This window comes from Rhipicephalus microplus, chromosome 2, assembly GCF_043290135.1.
Source record: "Rhipicephalus microplus isolate Deutch F79 chromosome 2, USDA_Rmic, whole genome shotgun sequence".
Classification (NCBI taxonomy): Eukaryota; Metazoa; Arthropoda; class Arachnida; order Ixodida; family Ixodidae; genus Rhipicephalus; species Rhipicephalus microplus.
This window is the reverse complement of record NC_134701.1, coordinates 136,971,263-136,992,451: the sequence shown is the minus strand read 5'-3', so window position 1 is coordinate 136,992,451 and position 21,189 is coordinate 136,971,263. Positions and strand designations below refer to the sequence as shown.

General features: G+C 43.9%; 1 protein-coding gene across 3 annotated transcripts in view; it reads left to right on the top strand.

Annotated features, from left to right (window-relative positions):
- The window catches only part of LOC119169741 (MAM and LDL-receptor class A domain-containing protein 1), a 317,209-nt gene that overhangs the window by 198,480 nt on the left and 97,540 nt on the right, over positions 1-21,189 (top strand). For all 3 annotated transcript variants that reach the window (XM_075886843.1, XM_075886841.1, XM_075886842.1), the window contains exons 48-49: positions 6,647-6,731; positions 7,899-8,057. In XM_075886843.1, the coding sequence (XP_075742958.1) occupies positions 6,647-6,731; positions 7,899-8,057 (244 nt within the window). The remainder of the gene's footprint in view (positions 1-6,646; positions 6,732-7,898; positions 8,058-21,189) is intronic.

The following is a 21,189-nucleotide window of genomic DNA, read 5'->3' as shown; positions in this document are numbered from 1 at the left end:
TTGAGCGTCAGTAAGAGCTAATCAGTAAGACTCTAAACAGAATGCTGTCCCGCATTACCAGAGAAAAGATGATGCGAACATCTGTATTAAGCATTATGGGAAGATTGTCAGCCTTGTAACGACTATTTTTATATAGATCACATATACGAAATTACCAAACATATACAGCGCACATACATATGTGGAACATTTAGTCAAGGAAGAAATAAGAGAACCAATTATCTGAAAGGATAACTAACACCACTGCTTTTTCGCACATACGAGAGACCAGGAAAACTTGAGCAGCAAACGAAACACCTGCAAGAACTAAAAAAGGCACTTATGAAAACATTCTACCGTACTCAAAGCAGAAGTCCCCCTTTGCGGGGGATTTAGTATTGCAACACTGTTTTCTGTATTTTTTATGCAAGGGTCACTTTTATGTTTATGCATCACGCATCGTTTTGAAATTTTATTCATAATTCACATATGTATAACAAAGGAGTAACTGAGGAAGTAAATTGCTCGTGAAAAGAAAACACTGCGTGCAAGCCAATGTAGAGGCAGGATGCAGCAATATTTCTGTTCTTGAACAACCAAATTAAAGTGGTGGACATCACTCGAAAGACCTTAAGTGGCCTGCCATAAATGTAAAAATAATTCTTTAGAGCCACTGATTTTTTCTCATTTATTAGGGCTATACTACGAAAAATTGAAATTAAAGAAATTTGGTGCGTTGCGAAGTGGTTAGAGCATCAGCCTCGCGTGTAAGCGGCCCGTGGCCTGAATCCTAGTGCCGCGCCTTTCCCCATCGTGTAAAAATGTTATCCAAGGGATGATAAAATTGCAATAAAGAAGCCTGAAATGTGGCCTCACTGTTGGCCACCGGCGGTAATGCAAACCTCACCAGAGAAGGACTGACCAACCTTGTGCAGTACGTCAATCATGAATACGCCAAAAAACCCTCGGCCTTCATTCTTCATTGACTGTGAAGCAAGCGACCACTGTGGTGGTCAGATCTGCGACGAAGCAGAGGGTGCTAAGAATCCCTGGGTCCGGAGAGGCCGCCATAAGAACCTCAACTTAGCAACGTTTATTGCTAGAACCTTATCAAGTGAGGCAGGTCTAGCTGTGTCATTCGAGGAACTAGACGGTATGACATATTTATTTATTTATTTATTTATTTATTTATTTATGCTGTCAGGTGAAGGGCCAAGACAGGAGTTGGGGTTAGATATCCGGCATGTACAAAGAACATATGTGAAAACAAGTTTCACACTGTACGCTCTAGACGCACACTGTATGTAAATAACAAAACAAAAACGCAAAAATGTATCAGAATACATCCCGCATAGGTCACGAATAAAAAAAACATGTTCTAATACATCTCGTACACGTCACCAAAAAGAGAAAAAAGATTTGAAGTGATATAATACATATTGAACATATTGATATAGTACATTGAACATATTCTACCAACAAGGAACAAGCAATTTGGTTACAAATATTCTGACAAAGCTTTTTCGAACCTTTGTAAATCGCAATGTTCGAATATGTATTGAAGTAATTGATTCCAGTCATCAATGCTCCGAACCAAAAACGAATACTTGAATAAATCTGTTCTATAGCTAAGTGGTGTGATATGTTTCGAGTGTTTTGTTCTGAATGTGGTAAATGGCTGTAGTGCGATGTGTTCTTTTAGGTGAACCTTGTAGTCTCCATTGAGTATGTGAAAAAAGAATATCAGTTGATTATGTTGCATTTTTTGTTTCACCCTCATTAAACCAGAAATGAAACGTAATAGGGCCCAGGGGGGTTAAGAGGACAGATGAAGCCCATACAGTTGTACAGAATAAGCGCGTCCTTTGCTATTGTGGCTTGTCTGGCTGAAGAAAACTGAGCGTGAGGTTCTTTGCCCACAGAAACATAGCTACTAACATAGGGGAAGAGCATAGCAGAATTAAAAAGTGGCGGGTATTGCAATTAGTGTTAAAAAGATTCTAAATGAAGGTGGTACAGGCCGACGTGTCTACATGCAACCATGATGACGTATTTGCTGAAACTTCGGTCAATACGTTCAATGGTCCATGAGTAAATAAAAAGGCAGTATATTATACTGATGGGTAACTTCAATGCCAAGGTAGGAATGAAGTAGGCTGGACATCAGGCAATAGGTGATTATTGCATTGGTACTAAAATGCTATAACGACAGTTATTAGTCGAATTCGCAACACAGAACAATTTACGGATCTTGAAAACCTTCTACTCATAACGAGATAACCGTAAGAGAACGTAGACGTGAAGAAGGCCTGATGACAAAAGTAAGAACGAAATAAACACTATACTGAGTGCACACCCAGGCATTATGCAGGATGTGGGAGAGTCTGGCCAGGTAGAAAGCAAGGACGTTAGATTAGTAAGGTCTGTAATTCACGTAGGCCTGAAACAGTAACGACAGAAACTGTTATAGAAGGAGCAAAGCAATGAGGTAGCACTGAGAGGTGAAGTACAGGAAATCAGCGTCACACTTCAGAGCACATCTTTAGCTCTTGTGTAGGAAAGCGGGCTTAGCATCGACGCGAATATTGATAATCTGATGAGTATCTATATCGACTTTGTGAAGAAAGTTGGAGGTACGGCAGTTAGACAGGACACGAACAAGCAGTCCTGAGAGACAAAAAACCTCCTTAGGAACGTCAAAGCATGAACGCCTCAGACACAAAAGACGAAATAGAGTTGGCAGGGCTTTCGAATTTGAATCATAGGCGTAAGGTATCCGATGTAAGAAAGTATTGCGTATAGAGATTAGAACATGCGCTGAAAAATGCAGGAAGCTTCAAAGTGGTGAAGAGGAAACTTTGAATAGAAAAAACCCGTATGTATGCACTAAGGGGCAAGAAAGTTAAAGCAAGTACCAATATGAAAAGGACAGTCAAAGTAGCGGAGGCGTTTTACATGGATCTGTACAGTAGCCGTGAAAACCACGATCATAACGTTAGAACTAGCACTATACCCCAGATGACATCCCACCACTAGCAGCAGAAGTCAGGAAAACCTTGAAAGAAATGCAAAGAGGCAAAGCTGCTGGTGGGGATCACGTAACATCAGATCTGCTGAAGGATAAATGACATAATTGTTCGAAAAACCGGCTACTCCGTTTAAGAAGTGTCTCCCGAGGAAGAGGGTACCAGAATCTTAGTAGAATGCTTACTTCGCTGTAATTCATAGAGAAGGGGACGACAAGAGCTTCAAAAATTACAGGCCTTTCAGCTTGCTCTTCGTGTTCAAGCTGTTTACAAAGGTTATCACTAATAAAAATAAGAAATATTAAAATTCAATCAACTGAAGAGCAAGGAGGATTGTGTACCATCTACTCAACAATCAAGCAAATCCATACCATCGATCCGGTGATAGCGAGACGCTCCGAATACCCCCAGCCACTATACATAATCAATCTTCAGAAATTACGAGAAAGATTTACATTCAGTAGAGATATCTGCAGTCATGCAGTCACTGCTGAATCAGGCCGTCGACGAAGCAAACCTAAACATCCCGGAACAAATCAACAGTGGATAAACTGCCACCCATAGTTCTCCGTGAAGAAAGTGACAGAATATCAATAAAAAAAAAGGTGTAAGAAAAGGGGATACGATCTAGCTGATGCTATTTACCACGTGGTTATGGGAAGTTTTCCGAGGCCTCTAATGGGAAGACTTAGAGGTACAAGTTAATGCAGAGCGCCTTAGTATAACCTGCGCTTCGCCAAGAACCTTGAAATGCTGAGTAACTCGGGACAAATTGCAATTTATGATGATTGTAGGACCACGGTAAGAAAAGGTTGGGTGGCAGTTTTAGTTTACTTTTATTTACTTGGTGCGGTAAGCTTGGGGAGGAATGTCAGCCGTTGCACTGCATTTGCTCCGGCACACAGTATTGCTTTCACGGCGCAGAGCCAAAGTGTACAAACAGAGCAGCCCTGACCGCACAGACTCGACCATGTACCCGCACAGCGCCCTGCAATGTGCTGAGGTGTCTGAGATTACCGAGCGCTTCTAGCTCTTGTTAAACCACGCCAATCGAGCCAACCTCCACGCGGGTGACAGAGAGGTAAAAAACGTCATTGTGACGACCCCCTGAATGCCTCATGGCACTTTTGGCCTGCACATCGAAGGGCCCCTTCTGAGATCTAGCGCAGCAGGGTGCATTCTCGCATCAGTTCGGCTTACGTTCGCTCTTCGCACAGCTAAAGCTCACCGCCGAGTTATGGTGACGTGCGTTGGAAAACCATGGCATCGCCGTTGACCGTTCAGCACAATCCGGCTTGTTTCAGGTATATCTCTGAAGCTTACGTGCTTGCAACACATGAAAGTGACACCTTTGACGGATGCTATTGCCCTGGCGTGCCTTCGGCTACTTCGGGCTAATTCTTTCAAATGATTTCGTAAGTGTAACCACGTGCGCAGAGCCAGCAGTTCCACTTGCATGTCACTGTGGACAGGCGGATTACTGTTCCATCGGCAAGAAGTTAACGAGTTACCAGGGACGCCTTTGTTATAGCCGCAAATCCCAGTACGCGTAATATTAAGTTTAGACAAGTATGTGCCCGCTGAGCTGGAACTTTCCGCTAGGACGTTTTAATTTTATTAACAATTGGTTGTGTTATTTGGGGCGACGGCATGACCTCTCAAACGTGCAGGTAGGTGGCGTTCTTGTGACGAGTTTTTGATTGACTAAGTGCACTGTCCTATCAGAACAGGTGATCGTTCACCGTGGGTTTTATAACGGCGGAGCATCGAGGGTTACAGCAATCATTCTGAACCGGGCTTAACTTGTTGCGTACCTTCGACTCCGCCAAATCCCGTAGGGTCGCCCTACAAACGGTTTATTTGCAAAGTGTTTTTTATAAAACTTGTATGTTCATGACTATGAATTATATTCTGTACAGTCTGTACATATAAGATTTTCTCAGCCTTACAAGAACTTCTACACCGTTTACTTCCTCTTCATGTGACCAGGAAGTCAATCACCGCTATTTGTGTAGTGGCGGCATGTTTCTTCCTCCTACTTTGCTATACCACCTCAACTGGTGCGTCCAGGGTGCCGAGTGGGAAGAGTTCATTGCACAACACCAACAGAACCGGAATTTTGCTAGGATGATAAGGATGATGATTAAAACTTTATTTTGGTACAGAGATTAAGCAGGGGACACTCCGCTCCACCCGGCTCTTCTCACGTAGAGAGCGTCAAGCCGAGCTTGGCTGTCCGTTCGATACTCTCCTTGTCTAATTGAATAAGCATGATTTGCATCCTGGTCGCTCAGAGTGCAATTAATAATTACTCAGTTAGACAACAAGAGCAGAAAGGTAGCTCTTCAAGTAATTCTGCGTAAAACAAAAGTAATATACAGCAACCACGGTACAGAACAGCGCTTCGAGATATCTATAGGTTGCAGTTCATGTGAAGTTGTAAAAGAGTGTATCTTCTTAGGATAGTTAGTAACCACTGAGCCGAACCACGAGATTGAAGTAACTAGAAGAATAAGAATAGGGTGGATAACATTCGACGAGCAGTCTCAAACTATGAGTGGTAGATTTCTATTTTCACTGAAGAAGGAGGTGTATAACAACTGCATCTTACCGGTACTTTTCTACAGGGCAGAGACCTGGGGGATTACACAGTGGGTTAAAATTAAGTTGATGATGACGCTGCGAGTGGTGAAAAGGAAAATGGTAGGTGTATGCCTAAGGGACAAGAAGAGAGCAGAGTGTATCAGGGAACAAACGAGTGTTCAGGACATAGGCAAAACCAAGAAGAAGTGGTCATGGGCATAGCACATAGCGCAAAATCAAGATTACCGCTCATTAAGAATCACAGACCGGATACCGAGAAGACATGCGGGTAAAGAGGAGGCAAATTGGCAAGCCGTTGAGATTAGGACGTTTATGGGTATAAAACGTGGCAGCAGCAAGCACTATGTTGACTGGCGGAACATAGGAGAGACCGTTGTCCCGCGTTGGACGTATTCAGGCTCATGATCACGACGTTGATGAATAAAACTAAATGTCTTTCTTTGATACCGTCTTTTCAATAGTTTTGATCGAAGTACCTTTTCAAGAAAACATTATAGCCTTCATTGAAATGAAAACGTTGCATTGCGTTCATCAAAAATATTTTATAGTATATTTGTGTGTTTTATTGTTTTAAAATTTGTATCGTTAACTCTCAGTGGGTAATCGCTTGACTTGATTTGAAAAGGAGGTGCAAATTTCGATAACAAGTGAAGCAACGCAGGAAACTTGAAATGGTAGCCTTGCTGACAAGTGAAAAGAGCCGACGTCATAAATGTTTATTGATCTATCATAGTTTATTCCCTATAGCGCAAGGTAAAGTTTTATTGTATCTAGCATATAATCGTTCACACTGGCTCTGACATTAAAGTGTTCTCAGAGAAAATCGATATGCTTACCATCGAGTTTCTTAATATTGTGTGATGTACCTTAATAAACAATATACTAATCAGTGGCTACACAATTATCACCACGTATCAATACAATCAAACCAGCAAAATCATCCTACTATATAAGGCTCTACACAGTTCTCTAACGTATAACAACATACTTCATAGTGCATTACGAGACATTCAGGCTGCTTGTTTCTTTTTATACAGTTTGTGTACCTGACTAATACCCTTGGCGTCAGCATCGACCGTATTGAATATAATATGTGCCATCCAGACAGCCAGAGTGAAGGAGGTGAGTAGTGCTATTATTTGGCAAAAAGACATGGCGCATTCATTTCATAAAGGTTAGCAACAGAACTTAAAGATATGAGTCATGTTATTATTGGTATTTGGCGGAGCAAATGACTTTTGCGCCACAGGAAACTTCCTTTTTGTATGTCAATTATTTACTAACTGCAGCTTTTCTGTTTTGAAATGCGAAACATTTTTTACCAAATTTCGGCAACTTTGACCGTGTCTCTTTATCTAGCTAGCTGCCTACGACGTTTAGATCTTTTGGCCGTTTCAATGATTAAACTGGTATGACTGTGAACCGAGTGTCAGTAACTAGTGATAACATCTAAATCATGACATATATTTCACGAATGTCATAATTTACCTGTCATGGTCTTGCTGCTCTTGCAGTGATTTCGTTCACATTACATATTGCGAAACTGGTATGGTATGACATGACTGCATGGCGAACATAAGTAACAGGCCATAAGAAGGAAATCTCGAAATGCATGTCATGTAAGTCATGACTACCCATCATGCTCATATTGCGCTCGCGCTCGTTTCACTAGCCTCACATAAACAAAATTTGGCATTACGTGACGTCAATGAATGGCGAAGGTATATAACTGGTGCAAATCATGTCAGGCGTGTCATGTAAAACAATGACTACATGTCATGTTTATGATGTGCTCGTGGCTGTTTCGATGTCTTAACGTATACACAATTCCGTATTGCGTCACGTGAATTGAGGACGAAGATAAATGATGCGTCTAAAGATAATAATAACGACATGAAAATAATGCATGCCTTAATATACATGCTTACCACTGCTGGTGGTAATATTAAAAATGTTAGTGTTGCCGCTGGTAGGCGACTATGAACAACATAACTGCATCTTATCTAGATACGTGATCGTGAATAACAATTCTACTTGTGTTTACAGCGTACTACGTCCGTCCGCTTCATAACGTTGTGCTGATTCTAAAGTGACAAATTAACCTTCCTGATTCGTACTTCACATTTCATCGATTCCCACTGCACGTGGAATCTGCCCATTATTTCTCTAACTTGTGAGTTCCCAATACCAAAAATTGCCTTGGAGTTAAGCAGACGACGACAGCTTAATTATCTTAGACACGAAACCACTACAAGCAAATAAATGATGGCATATAATATGTCGTTTCAGTGGAAGCAGCCGAGACGGTGACCTGCAGCTTTTCAGATCCTTCAAACTGCGGATGGTTCCCAGAGCGAAGAGATGCCGATACCATGTGGGCTCTCAACGCGGCGAGTCGGGATTTCCGGGTATTCAATTGGTGGCCCTCCGACAGTGATTCTCACAAAGGTGGAGACTGTTACTACGAATGACAAAAATTGTTCTCATAGCATGCATTAGCACTGCTCGCTGAAAGCACTTTGACATAACTATATTAGTTCGAATTCGAATCAATTGTGGTGGTACAAAGTTTTGGCCTGTTATGATGATAACATTTCAGTATAACTAATAGCTGCTGAGTTCGAACATTATTCTTTTTAGGCAGCCCAAGAGAGCGAATACCAGACAAGCATTGGCCGAGAACAACCACTCGACTAATGCTTGTCCGGTGATCTGTCTCGTGCATTGACTTGTTGTGCCCCACCGAACGATAGTTATATTTATTAGGTGGTCTATACGATATATCTATATATATATATATATATATATATATATATATATATATATATATATATATATATATATATATATATATATATATATATATATATATATATATATATATCGTATAGACCACCTAATAAATATAACTATCGTTCGGTGGGGCACAACAAGTCAATGCACGAGACAGATCACCGGACAAGCATTAGTCGAGTGGTTGTCCGGTGACAAAGGGAAAGAAGTTTATACCTAAGGGCTCGTTTTTCTGTGTTTTAACACAATATTAATGAGATCTAACAGACAGTAATGCCAAGGAATGTACAGGGGAAGTTATTAGAACCAATGGAATGTAAATAAGAAGAAAGAAAAGTGGATGAAAAAATACCCAGCCGGGAGCAGGAATTGAACCTACGACCTTATATACATATACATATATATATATATATATATATATATATATATATATATATATATATATATATATATATATAGCCCCGTCATGGTGGTCCAATGGCTAAGGTACTCGGCTGCTGACCCGCAGGTCACGGGGTCAAATCCCGGCTGTGGCGGCTGCATTTCCGATGAAGGCAGAAATGTTATAGGCCCGTGTACTCAGATTTGGGTCCCAGGTGGAATAAACCAAAGAACCCCAGGTGGTCTAAATTTCCGGAGCCCTCCACTACGGCGTCTCTCATAATCAAATAGTGGTTTTGGGACGTTAAACCCCACAAATCAATCAATCAAGCTGAAGTCGTCGTATGTCTCCCTGATGACTGTCGTGGTGCTGCGCATGCGGCCAAAGTGAAGGTGATTGTAGATGCTATACGAATTCGGGTCGGTCGGGTGGATCATAACTGACCCCAGTGCGTGGGTAGGGGGGTCTGATATGTATCCTCGACTAGGCGATAAAACTTCGAAACCATATAGAACACAGCCGAATATGTCGTAGTATTGATCGCGACCAGCTTTTCAAGATGCTGGACGTAGTGTTCCTTCATGTGAGGCATGAATTTGAGATGGCACCCACAATCGCGTCATCAGCAGAAAACCATGGCTTGGCTGGTAGGTCCTGTTGCGATGATTTCCACGATACTAGGTGAATCGCCTTTTTTGAGCGACATGTCACTTCGGAAGTGACAGGTGTCGGACTCGCTTGTGGTTCCGGCACACCCATACTTATTGTACAGAACGTCCAAGAGCACTGGTATTGTAAGCAGTGCCAGTGGGTCAGTGAACACAGCGATGGGTGTCATGAGCTCTTGCGCTTGTGGTCCTTCACGAAAGGCGTATGGATCTTGTACAAAAAGAGCTGGTGAGTGCGTGTTCACATACGTTGCTGGTTGTGCAGAGTGTGTCACCAGCCGTTGCAGCTTGAAAGTGGTCGTAGCCTCTGGTGAAGGTCCTGCCAATGGTAACATCGTGCAACAGGAGCTGTTTGTAGTTGTCGCAGTTGGTGTTGGCGTCTGACGCGAGGACTTCAGCGATGCTCTTCACTCTAGAGCGGCACGGTACAACTGTAAATCCAAAATGGTTTTAATCAAAGCTCTATGCGGGGAAGAGCCTGGGTCAAATTGGTTGGGGTTGTAAAAAAGGAAAGTGGCTGAATTACAAGACTAAACTGGGCACCACATTCAGGTCAAGATCACAGCTCAATGCCCTCATAGGCGTGCCAAGGTTCGGCAGCAACGCGAAGGCGATAGATAACCAGCCACGATTTCTGCTGGGTAGTGAACGGTTCGCGAGCTCCATACACATCATTGGTCGCCATCCGATTTCCAGAGTGGTCTTGGAAGCCGCGGAGCTGTGATATTTGCAAGCAGGCACCGATGGTATGATGCCAGCCAGCGCTGTTGGTCAGATAACACCCCGCAGTGCAGTCAGTGTCACAAGCCAGCGTTCAGGAAAGGGCACGCATCCAATTTCCAGAGGCGGCGGCGACAACTCCGGGTGCCATCCGGACACGGCAGAAGCCAGCTTAAAAGAAGAAAACAAGCATCAAAGGACATATCACGCGTGCCGCCTATTCCCTTTGAAGGCGCCGCTATGCCGACAAACCGCTTGGAATTCGTCGTCGAGTGATCTCTGGAGAAATCTCGAAGGGGCTAGGTGATGCAGAGCTGTGTCACGTTACGAGAGAGGTCCTGCCCTTTCTACAGCCTAGACTGTGCGCCGCCGAGAAAACGACTGAAAATTCTTGAACCCACGACAAGTTCGTATAAGCCAGCAGCAGAGCCACAGCAAGAGATTTTTCGCTGTGGCATGCACATTACTTTAACTGATTGCTTTTACCACCATGCGTTCAATAATATACATATCTATTCTATCAGTACTAAATATTTATGCTGTTGCTTCTTTGTCCAAATGCCCCGAGCACCATTGTGTCTTTTGCTGCATAAGCATAGCGTGAAGTTTGGCTGAGAAGGCATTGGTCGAGCAGACAATCATATATCATTAAAATGAAACAGCGCTCACACACAGGTATTTCACAAACTGATCTGCTTGTCTTCTTTAAACAATACTCTGCTTTTATTCTTCTCATCGAGTACCTTCTGTGCATAAAAAATTCCTGTTTCTTCAAATAATTCAATTGTTGGTCAAATATTTTGGAACTGACTCAATAAAAAGACAAATAAATAAATAATTTGCAATTTCCGTATTGTACGTATATAGTTCGTGCAGTGTAAGCGCAGCCAGTGACTTTTTTTGCCAACAGACGTGTGATCATCGTTTGCGCAATTCCTCTTCTGCGTTTATCAAAGCCAGCTGGTCAGCTGGAGGTCGGCTCAATTAAGCAGGTTTCTCATACTGTGTCTGATACATCAATATCAAATCAATCTCCCAAAGAGTGCGTTGGTATTTTTTAGTTAATTTATACACAGAAGAGCATAACCAAGAGTATAACATGCTCAGAGTATAACCAACCACTATACATAGCCTTCATAGATTACGAGAAGGCGTTTGATTCAGTAGAAATATCAGCCGTCATGCAAACACTGCGGAATCAGGGCGTAGATGAAGTATATATAAACATTCTGGAAGAAATCTACAGGGGATCAACTGCTACCATAGTGCTTCATAAAGAAAGCAACAGAATACCAATCAAGAAGGGTGTAAGGCAGGGGGACACAATTTCCCCAATGCTATTTACCGCGTGCTTACACGAGGTTTTCAGAAGCCTAGAATGGGAGCAGTTAGGGATAAGAGTCAATGGAGAATACCTTAGTAACCTGCGCTTCGCCGATGACATTGCATTGCTGAGTAACTCGGGGGACGAATTGCAACTCATGATTACAGAGTTAGACAAGGAGAGCAGAAAGGTGGGTCTTAAAATTAATCTGCAGAAAACGAAAGTAATGTACAACAACCTCGGCAAGGAGCAGCGCTTCGAGATAGGTAATAGTGCACTTGAAGTTGTAAAAGACTATGTCTACTTAGGGCAGGTAATAACCGCAGAGCCGAACCACGAGATTGAAGTAACTAGAAGAATAAGAATGGGGTGGAGCACATTCGGCAAGCACTCTCAAATTATGACAGGTAGATTGCCACTATCCCTCAAGAGGAAGGTATATAACAGCTGTATCTTGCCGGTACTTAGCTACGGAGCAGAAACCTGGAGACTTACAAAGAGGGTTCAGCTTAAATTGAGGACGACGCAGCGAGCAATGGAAAGAAAAATGGTAGGTGTAACCTTAAGAGACAAGAAGAGAGCAGAGTGGATTAGGGAACAAACGGGGGTTAAGGATATCATAGCTGAAATCAAGATGAAGAAATGGACATGGGCAGGACATGTAGCGCGTAGACAGGATAACCGCTGGTCATTAAGGGTAACTGACTGGATTCCCAGAGAAGGGAAGCGGGTTAGGGGGAGACAGAAGGTTAGGTGGGCAGATGAGATTAAGAAGTTTGCGGGTATAAATTGGCAGCAGCAAGCACAGGACCGGGTTAACTGGCGGAACATGGGAGAGGCCTTTGTCCTGCAGTGGACGTAGTCAGGCTGATGATGACACAGAAGATACGCTACGCTTAAAAAAGTATGGAATGCTAAGCCGCAGCGGTGCGCACGGCATTGACTCGGTTGAGACGGGCGTCGACACGGGTGCTGCAAGAACAGTTTGAATTAAAGCTCGTTGTAGCGTTTACTCGAGTAAACGTTTGTTTGAAACGCAAAGGCATGGGAGGTGGGACGCGTTGAAGAAGCTTGCACTCCCCTTTTTTGGCTCGCGTCACGTCGGTGTTACTCGCGCGCCATTTGTATTCTCGAACACCATCGGTATTCTTGGCTCACGCCTATTCGGTGACACTGATCTTCCACTGCCGACGCTTGCTTTCAGCAGTGGAAGATCGGCTGCCTGGCTTTTCTGGCTCGTGCTTCATCGGTGTTGAAGTCACCATTCGCGTATGCAATTGGCTTCGCTAACTTTCACAATGCCGGTGACAGCCAGAAAAGGTACGCACACACACTTATCGACGCGATTGTGCGGCAATCAGCGGTGCGTTGTCCACATTGTCGCGTTGCGAGCATCTTGAGGCGAGCGCTGCGCGCATGTACTGGTGTGCGGGTTCTTCTCGCTGACAAATGGAGAGAGGTGGCGCGGGTGAGATGATGCCCACGTGAGGGGTGGCCCCGAACGTTGCAAGTGGTGGAGAGGGTGAAGCGAGAGAGAGCTGACACGCGGCGAGCGCGCGGCAGGCGAGGGAGAAAGACATGACCACGCACTACTTAGAGGGCGTGAGCTACTTGGCATGCCATAACACCTGCGGCGAGAGGAGTAGTGCGGACGGGGGGACGGCATTACTCAAGCTAGGCAGAGAGAGTGAAAGAAACAAATTTTTTGGCATAGCAAGGTCGGTAAACTTAACTTGCCGGTGGTTCAAAGGGTGGTGGCCAAGAGCTTGCCACGACCATTTCGGTGCAGCTAACTACTTCTGCCTGGAGACTGTAGTCAGCTGACAACAGGAGCTACTCCCACGCCTCCAAGGATGAAGATGGCAGTATTGTTCTTGGTAGGGGGTTACGCTCGCATTCCCAAAGAATGTGATTTTGCGTAGCTTTCACGCAGCTGCAATATCGGCAGTTTGGTGTAATCTCTTCTGGATATATTTTAGGCAGCCGATGAGGGCTGGGAAAAGAATTGGTTTGGATTTGCCTCCACATCGTGGCCTGTTCTCTTGACATATCTTCATGCGGGGCCGCGTATGTCTTGCGGTTCTCTGGGTAATACGCTGTAATTTCGTTATACGTGGTCACCCCTTCCTGTGGGAAGTTCAGGGTGGAGTGGTCCCCGTCCCGGTTGATTAAACCTTGGGCTGCGCGGTTGGCCACCTCATTCCCTGGATTACCAGCGTGAGCGGGCACCCATGTAAGTGGTATTTTATTGTCTCGTTTCTTATTTTTGATAATGTTGGCCGCGATCGACCCAACACAGCCTATTGTAAAATTAATGAGCGCACTTTTCGAATCACTCAGGATGAAGTTTATAGCCGGAATTGAGGTGGCCAGCGCAATGGCAGCTTCTTCTGCCTCTAATTCTGAGGCCGTTTTTACGGTTGCTGCATTAATAAGTTTCCCATTGCCGGTCACCGCGCACATGGTGTAACGGTCTTTCGCTTGTCAAGTGGCGTCAACATTCAGAACAATTAGGTGATCGTGAAATTGTTTTTCGAGGTTTTCTGCTCTTGCTTTTCGTCTCTCGTTATGTATTCCTGCGAGCCTATTTTTTGGCAGGGGTTTATTTATAATGTCTGCACAAGATGTCACTGGCAGAAAAACCCTGTTGTTGAGCGTGCAACTATAGTTCATCGTCCGAGAGGGTTGAGTATGTGCAAGCCTGCTTTGGTTCGTGAGAGACTTTCTTCTTGGGCCACTAAAAGCCCTTCGATGAGTTCCTACCCTGTGTTGTGGATATCAAGGTGCAGTAGTTTTTCTGGGCTTGCGTATCAGGGAAGTCCTACAGAAAGTTGATATGTATGCCTGATTAGGAAATTAGGTTTTTCCACATTCCTCTATCTTATTTGGTAGAAAGGGAACGAGTAGGTGGCACAACTGATTACAAAAGCGTGAAATGACTTGCATAGTTGCATAGGTCGGATTCCTTCATACCCTGATTTTCCTTAGCCACTCTCCTGAGAAGCCTCGTCATTTGCTGTACGGACGCCTGTGGCTTGTTGAGAGCTTCCGTGTTATGAGTGTTATGCTGGATGAGCATTCCTGAAACCCTGGTCGTCTGAACAGTGGGGGCAACGTTCCCATTTACTGTGATATGAGTGGGATCTGATCCAAAACAACGGGCAGGCCACGCATCGTAATGTTAAAGAGGAATGATGATAACTAGAGACGAGAATATAGGAAAATGTCTATTTTGTTCATTGCGTTCCGCTCGTGCCATTTCGATATATGAGCACGAAATAGAGGTTAAGAACGGCTTTTATGGTGTATTTATAGTACATATAAGTGCCTGTTTTGGGTGTTCATGCCTAAATGCCAATAAGTGCCTATAAATGCCTATTTTCTAAATAAGAACCTATATTAGCGCTATTCAAGCCCAAATTTTGTTTTCGAGCGTGGTAAGAAACCATTCTGCATGTAAGAAAGGCAACATTGGTATTTGCAAATACTATAAGGTTCAACGAAGTTTAGGCTGTCATGCTGGTAGTGATTTGAGGAGGAACATGGGGAGTGCAAAAGACGCTATTTCTAGTGAAAGAACGTCTCAGCGTCTGTAGGGGCATGTCTATGGCCGAGACAGCTGTGCAGTGCCCTGAAGGAACTGAAGAAACTCCCTGAATACCTGAGTGTTGCAATGGGAAAGAAAGAGCTGGTTTTTCTGGGCAGCCGCGGGTAGCTGGAGAACGAATGAAAAACCATGGAGGACCACTCATGGAATGGTCTTATTGATTCATTGGTGTCAAAAGTCGCTAAATTGTTGTACTTTGTAAAGCGAAGCCTGAGACAGGTACCGGCCTGTTTATAATCAACGGTGTATTTACCATACATTCACCGTATGCCTGAATACGCTTGTTCCGTATGAAATTCCTTGTCATATGTCTTCAAGTGACAAACATGAAAAAATACAGAACAGGGCTTCAAGGTTTGTCCTAAGTCATTACTCAAAAATGACAGCTGTAACAATATAAAAAATGAACTAGGATAGAAATTACTATCATCGTGTCGAATTATACTGAGGTCAAACTCCTATGTCAAGCATTTCATGGTAAAACATGCATTTGAAAATGAATGTACCTAAACAGTCCTCTTCGCACAATGGTAATAAAGATTTAAGAATGTCGTATCAGATTTTATTTTTCTAATAATTTCTTTTGGTAGTTTCATGACAGAATGAAATGTCCCTTAAAGAGAACAATGTGTGTTGTGTCAATGAAGGCATATTTTCCTTGTCATAATAACCCTATTGCTGCAGCACCTTCGGGTGAAGAATGCGATGTGCACGCGGATTTTATTTTGTTTGCAATTTACTTTTTAAGCGTCTCTCTAGGTGGCATATTAAGTTGTAGTGAGACAATAGAAGTTTTTGCATGCCCAATGAAAAGTGTTCTACCATGGTGATTTTTCGAATTTGTTCGCTGCGAGCCACCAAAGCATCATTCGAAAAAGCAGGCTGAAGTCTATTGCCTCTCGTCCCATGTAGCCATTGCGAGCCTCATTTCTTCCATGTTCTTTTTGGTATCGGAGCTGGAAAATAACATGACGCATACGCGCCAAGAACGACATGCGACGTGTTCCAGGCTACTCGTGCGCGTACACCAGCAATGTTGTGTCGTTTCGGCACTCTCTGTTGTGTATATAACCACTTTCTGTGGGACGGATCAGTCAGTGCGTTTACTTTAGGAAAGGCTGGTAAGGATCATGTATTGTGACTCGAATACACCACGTCGCCCCGCTGAAACTGTGGTTGGAGACGACGCACCAAACACAAGCTAAACATTGTCCCGGTTGGCGAAGGCACAATGCACGAACGACGAGAAGACAAACGCAGGCGAAGTGGGGTGGTAGTAGTAGTAGTAGTAATAGTTGTTGTTGTAGTAGTAGCCGTAGTAGTAGTAGTAGTAGTAGTAGTAGTAGTAGTAGTAGTAGTAATATCAGTATATGGTAGTAGTAGCAGTGGTAGTTTGTGTAGTTTTACGTGAAAAAACACAATGTAAATATGAGGGACGCCGTAGTGGAGGTCTCCGCAAATTTTGGCCATCTGGTGTTTTTTAACGTGCACTGGCATGACGCAGTACACAGGCATCTACTTTCATGATAATAAGGGTTGCAGCGCGAGCACGAATGTGCTAGAAGAAACAGACGAAAGTCGAGGTACGGGAGGCAAAGAGGACAACATGAGCGCTGTGTTCCTCTTTGCCTCCCGTACCTCGACTTTCGTCTGTTTCTTCTAGCACATTCGTGCTCGCTCTGCAACCCTTATTATCATGAATTCGAACCAACTAGCCCAAATCGCCATTCTTTTTCAAGGCATCTACTTTTTTGCCTCCATCTAGATGTGACCGCCACGGCCACAATCGAAGCCGCGGCATGCGGGTCAGCAGCACAGCACACAATAGGGACTGGTCCACCGAGGTGGACACAAAACGAGGGCCGATTAGTGAATAGCATCTCGAGGCTATTCCTAACAAAAAGAATAATAACAAACTGAGATTCCGTTTGTGTCTTTTATTATTTTTCTAGGTTTTCACTCATTATACTGATTTTGAAAGGACAGTGCAAAGACACAGGGAAAAAAAAGACATAGAGACAAACTGTGCTCTCTATTCCCTTTGTCTTTGCGCTTTCCTTTCAAAATGATACGAAGGAGCTAGCCCAAACGAAAGTACTTCTTATTCATGCTACACAACAAAACACACAAATTGAACATGCCAAGTGGAGTAATGTCACGCGTAGCGCTCTCATTGAGGTACCGTTTAAGAGAGAGAGAGAGAGAGTGAGAAAGGAAAGGGCGGGAAGTTAACCAGATATTGGCATCTGGTTTGCTACCCAGCGCTGAAGGCGGGGAAGTAGGGGCAAGAAAGAGGGGTTAAATAGAGAAAAAAATTCCCGCGCACTCACAAAAAAAAAAAACGAAAACACACACAGGAAGGGCGTCCTAGCTACAACCGTTCAGTAAGGCCGGTCGATCGCAAAAACTGTAGTAGCGCTTTCATAGCCCTCTTCTGTGAAGCGCATCCTGACGATACTGCAGAATTCCCTGCTCCGGCAGAGGTTGATCATCTAATTTGTTGAGTTCCTTGCGAAGGCATAGTCGTTGTTTACTATACGCTAGGCAGTCACAAAGAATATGTTGGATTGTTTCCTCTTAGCCACAGTGGCCACAGGCTGCGGTGTCAGCCATCCCAATGCGGAAAGCGTAGGCGTTGGTAAACGCAACGCCCAACCACAGCCTACATAACAGGGTTTGGTCTGCTCGGCAAAGCCTCGACGGGACTTGAAGACTTAGCGTAGGGTGAAGTGAGTACAGAGGTACCGTTTAAAATGCAGGATATAATCAGGAGATGGGACATTTTTTTGTCTGTTTTTCTAGATATAGCTAGCATTTAACGAAGTTCTGATTAAGAGCGTATGGTATGCGACGTCAGCCCACTAATGTTAACATAAAGTAGTGACGTAAAAACAGGCCCATTCCTAACTGTACGTCACTCTCTAGAACTTGGGGCGCATGCCTGCGAGAAGTGCAAGTGGCATTCATTAGAAATTAAGCGTTTTTTTGTGACAGGTAATTTTGAAAATTTTAACAAGAATGATCCGGAGTACTCAGTGCACCATTACGCCTGTGAGCTCGAAACAGCCAAGCCTAGTGAAGGGTCTTTTAAAGTGTTCACCGATAGGGGAGAAATTGTTCCTACGCGATTCGACCTAGCATCTCTCCCTTCTGAGGTATAAGTGGCCCGTTTATTTGCTCCTGCGCTGCTCTTCCCAGCCACAACGAAGCAAAAGAGACCTAGTAGAGTGTTGATTGAATGGAGGACAATCAACCCGCACAACGCTAGACAATAAAATGAAAAACCCCATACTGCGAATCGCATGGAAAATGCATGTCTATGTTCAATTGTTGGTACCTTTCTGCTATCTTAAACAACGTTACTTTTTTATGCTTCTCGCCGTAGATACAAGTCACCGACTTCGTTGTTTTGGTATATTTTAATTTTTGTAGAAATTTATTGTGCGTATAATTACGAGTTTAATGGCCTCAAGTGGTGTTTTACCTGCTTGTCTTTGGTGCTGAAAACAGACTCTTTTATTGCCTAAAAATCCAGCCTCAAGTGATAACACGGCTCCTTGTGGAGTGCCCCGTGTACTATGGGTGATTTTGTCGCTTTTGAGGTCGCTGATGGTTAGTTCAGCCGTGCGTCAATGCAGAAAAGTTCTGATGTAATCTTAAGTCTGACAGCCGACGTTTATTTGGGCCAGGTTGTCAAGTACAGCTGCATGGGACACATTATCAAATGCTTTAGTGATATTCAGGCCCAGGATGATCCTGGTAGCTGCTGTGTGCCTAGGATTTAATATATTGTGAAATTACAGCATTGTATCCTGTATGGATAATTGCTGGCGAAATCCCACCATCGTGGGGAGGTAGCAGGTCCCTCGGCTCTGCATAAGCTGTTAGTCGTTGTAGAATTGCGTGTTCCATCACTTCTCCTAGGCATGATGTAAGAGAAATAGGCCAAATATTTTCCACACTTATAGTCTTGCCCGATTTGGGAATAAATATTACTCGAGCATGTCTCCAATTTGGCGGTAGTGTTCCAATGTTTGTTCATAAGTTCAGTAATTGCCGTAATAGGCTTATCGTCTAGGTTACGCAGTATTTTGTTGGAAATTCGATCATCTCCTGGGGAAGCCGTTGTACGAATACAATTCAAAACAGAACGTATTTTCGCATCGGTTATATCTCATCTAGCTCATGGTTAGTATTTCCGAGGTATTCAGGCATTTGTGACGAGTCTACCTGTGTGTATAAATACCTGTTTTCCCGTTCTTGCAGTAATTGATGGTTGGGGCCTGTTTATTTGTTAACGAGCTGATTCATGTTATTGCGCGACGTGCTTTTAGTCTGCTCAGGATCCAATAGCTGCCTGAGGTGCTGCCAGGTGTTTTTATTTCCTAGCTGACCGTTGAGCCTGTCGCATAGATGCATTGTGTTTGACTAACTTTTTTTTTACTATACCTCGATGTCCCTTTCAATTTGCGCCAGTCGGCGTTGCAAGTTTCAATTGTGCTTTTGGTGGAGCCATCGGCGATGTAAGCTGGCTTGTGCTTCACACAATTGCACAAGTTTTGAGCCCAGGGCGGAGGTGTCCACTCTATTGGGGTTTCGCATGTAGCCCGTTTAGTATCATTAGTGAGGTCAGTAGTCCACTCATTGAGACCTTCGATAGTGGTGTTTGAGCGCTTGTTTCGCAAGAATCAAAGGACATCCCATTTCGTGTGTTTAGTAGTGAATTTTGTTCTTTTGCAGCCCTTAGTGGGTACTTTGATGGAAAGCAGATAATGGTCGCTTCCTAAATGTATTTCACTGTTTTCCCACGTAACTGCGTAAGCGTTATTAGAAAGTGTCAAGCCGGGGGTTGTGTAGTGACTGACGCTATTCCCAATCCTGGTTGGTCGCTCGCACGAGCATGAGAAGGGTAAGACTCAATTCCTTAATAGTTTCCCATACTTTAGTGCCTCTGCAGTCATATTTGGGGTAGCCCCATTCAGTATGTTTCGCATTAAAGTCGCCCATTATTATAAGCTGTGAGTGACCCACTATTCCGCTAACTTTTCTTAGAAGTGAGTCAAGCGTGGGTTCTGGTATCTCTGGGTTAAGTATACAAATTTATAATGTATAGTACTCTGGAATCTGAGCACTTGTGAGGGAGAAGTTCTATGAAAGTGTGAGTTATCTCTGGATATTGCAAGTCATGTTGGACAGCCGTAAGATTGCTTTGCACCAGTGTGACAGTAACCGATTTCTTACCGCCAGTGGTAAATTGGTTGAATGCGGTAAATTCAGGAGAGATTCGCAGAATAGCCTGTGTCCTGTAACGCAGTTATATCAGAGGACTGGTCGGCGGATCGGAGGTGAAATTGCAAAGCTTCCCGTTTGTTGCGGTAGCTCCTGCAATTCTACTGACAGAAGAGCGTGCTGGTCGCGTTTGCCATCTTTTCCTGAATATGGTGTTGCCCTGACAGATTGCGTCGAGAGCATTTTGGGATTTTTCATAGCAATAGGCTGCGTGGGAGTTGAGGACGGTGTCTGTGATGTGATTACGCTGGCCGCAGCTGAACTCTCGGTCAGAGCGGGAAGCGAACGGAAATCCAAGCGAGCTGTAAATTTAGCGACAGCTATACCAAGGGCACCGATACTTTCAGTGAGCTGTTGGTTTTGAGTTGTTTGCTCCGTAGACATTTTGTCGAACAGAAATTCTATCCTTTATATTCGATCATTGATTTGTGAGACATTCGGGTCTGCGGTGGTAATAGCAGCTGTTGGTTCAGCAGCCTTATATTTCGTTCCCCTGACCGCGTGTACTTCCATTGTGGCAGTGTTTTCTTTTTGCGCGATACCGGCCACGATCTGTTCAGTACTGGTCGTAATTGTGGCGCTAGCAGGCGCTTGCTTGCGTTCCAATTGTTCAATTTTATTGTTATCGGCAGCAAATTGTCATTGCAATAGTTTAACCTATTTTGCCAACTCCCTCACCTGTTGGTTTTCGAAGGGCTGTGTATTCGGCTGTCGCCGCTGGTGCGTCTGCCAGGCAACCCAAGCTCTTTGCGTGTGGGATGGCCGGAAGTCTGTTGTGGTGATCCCCGGTCCCTGAC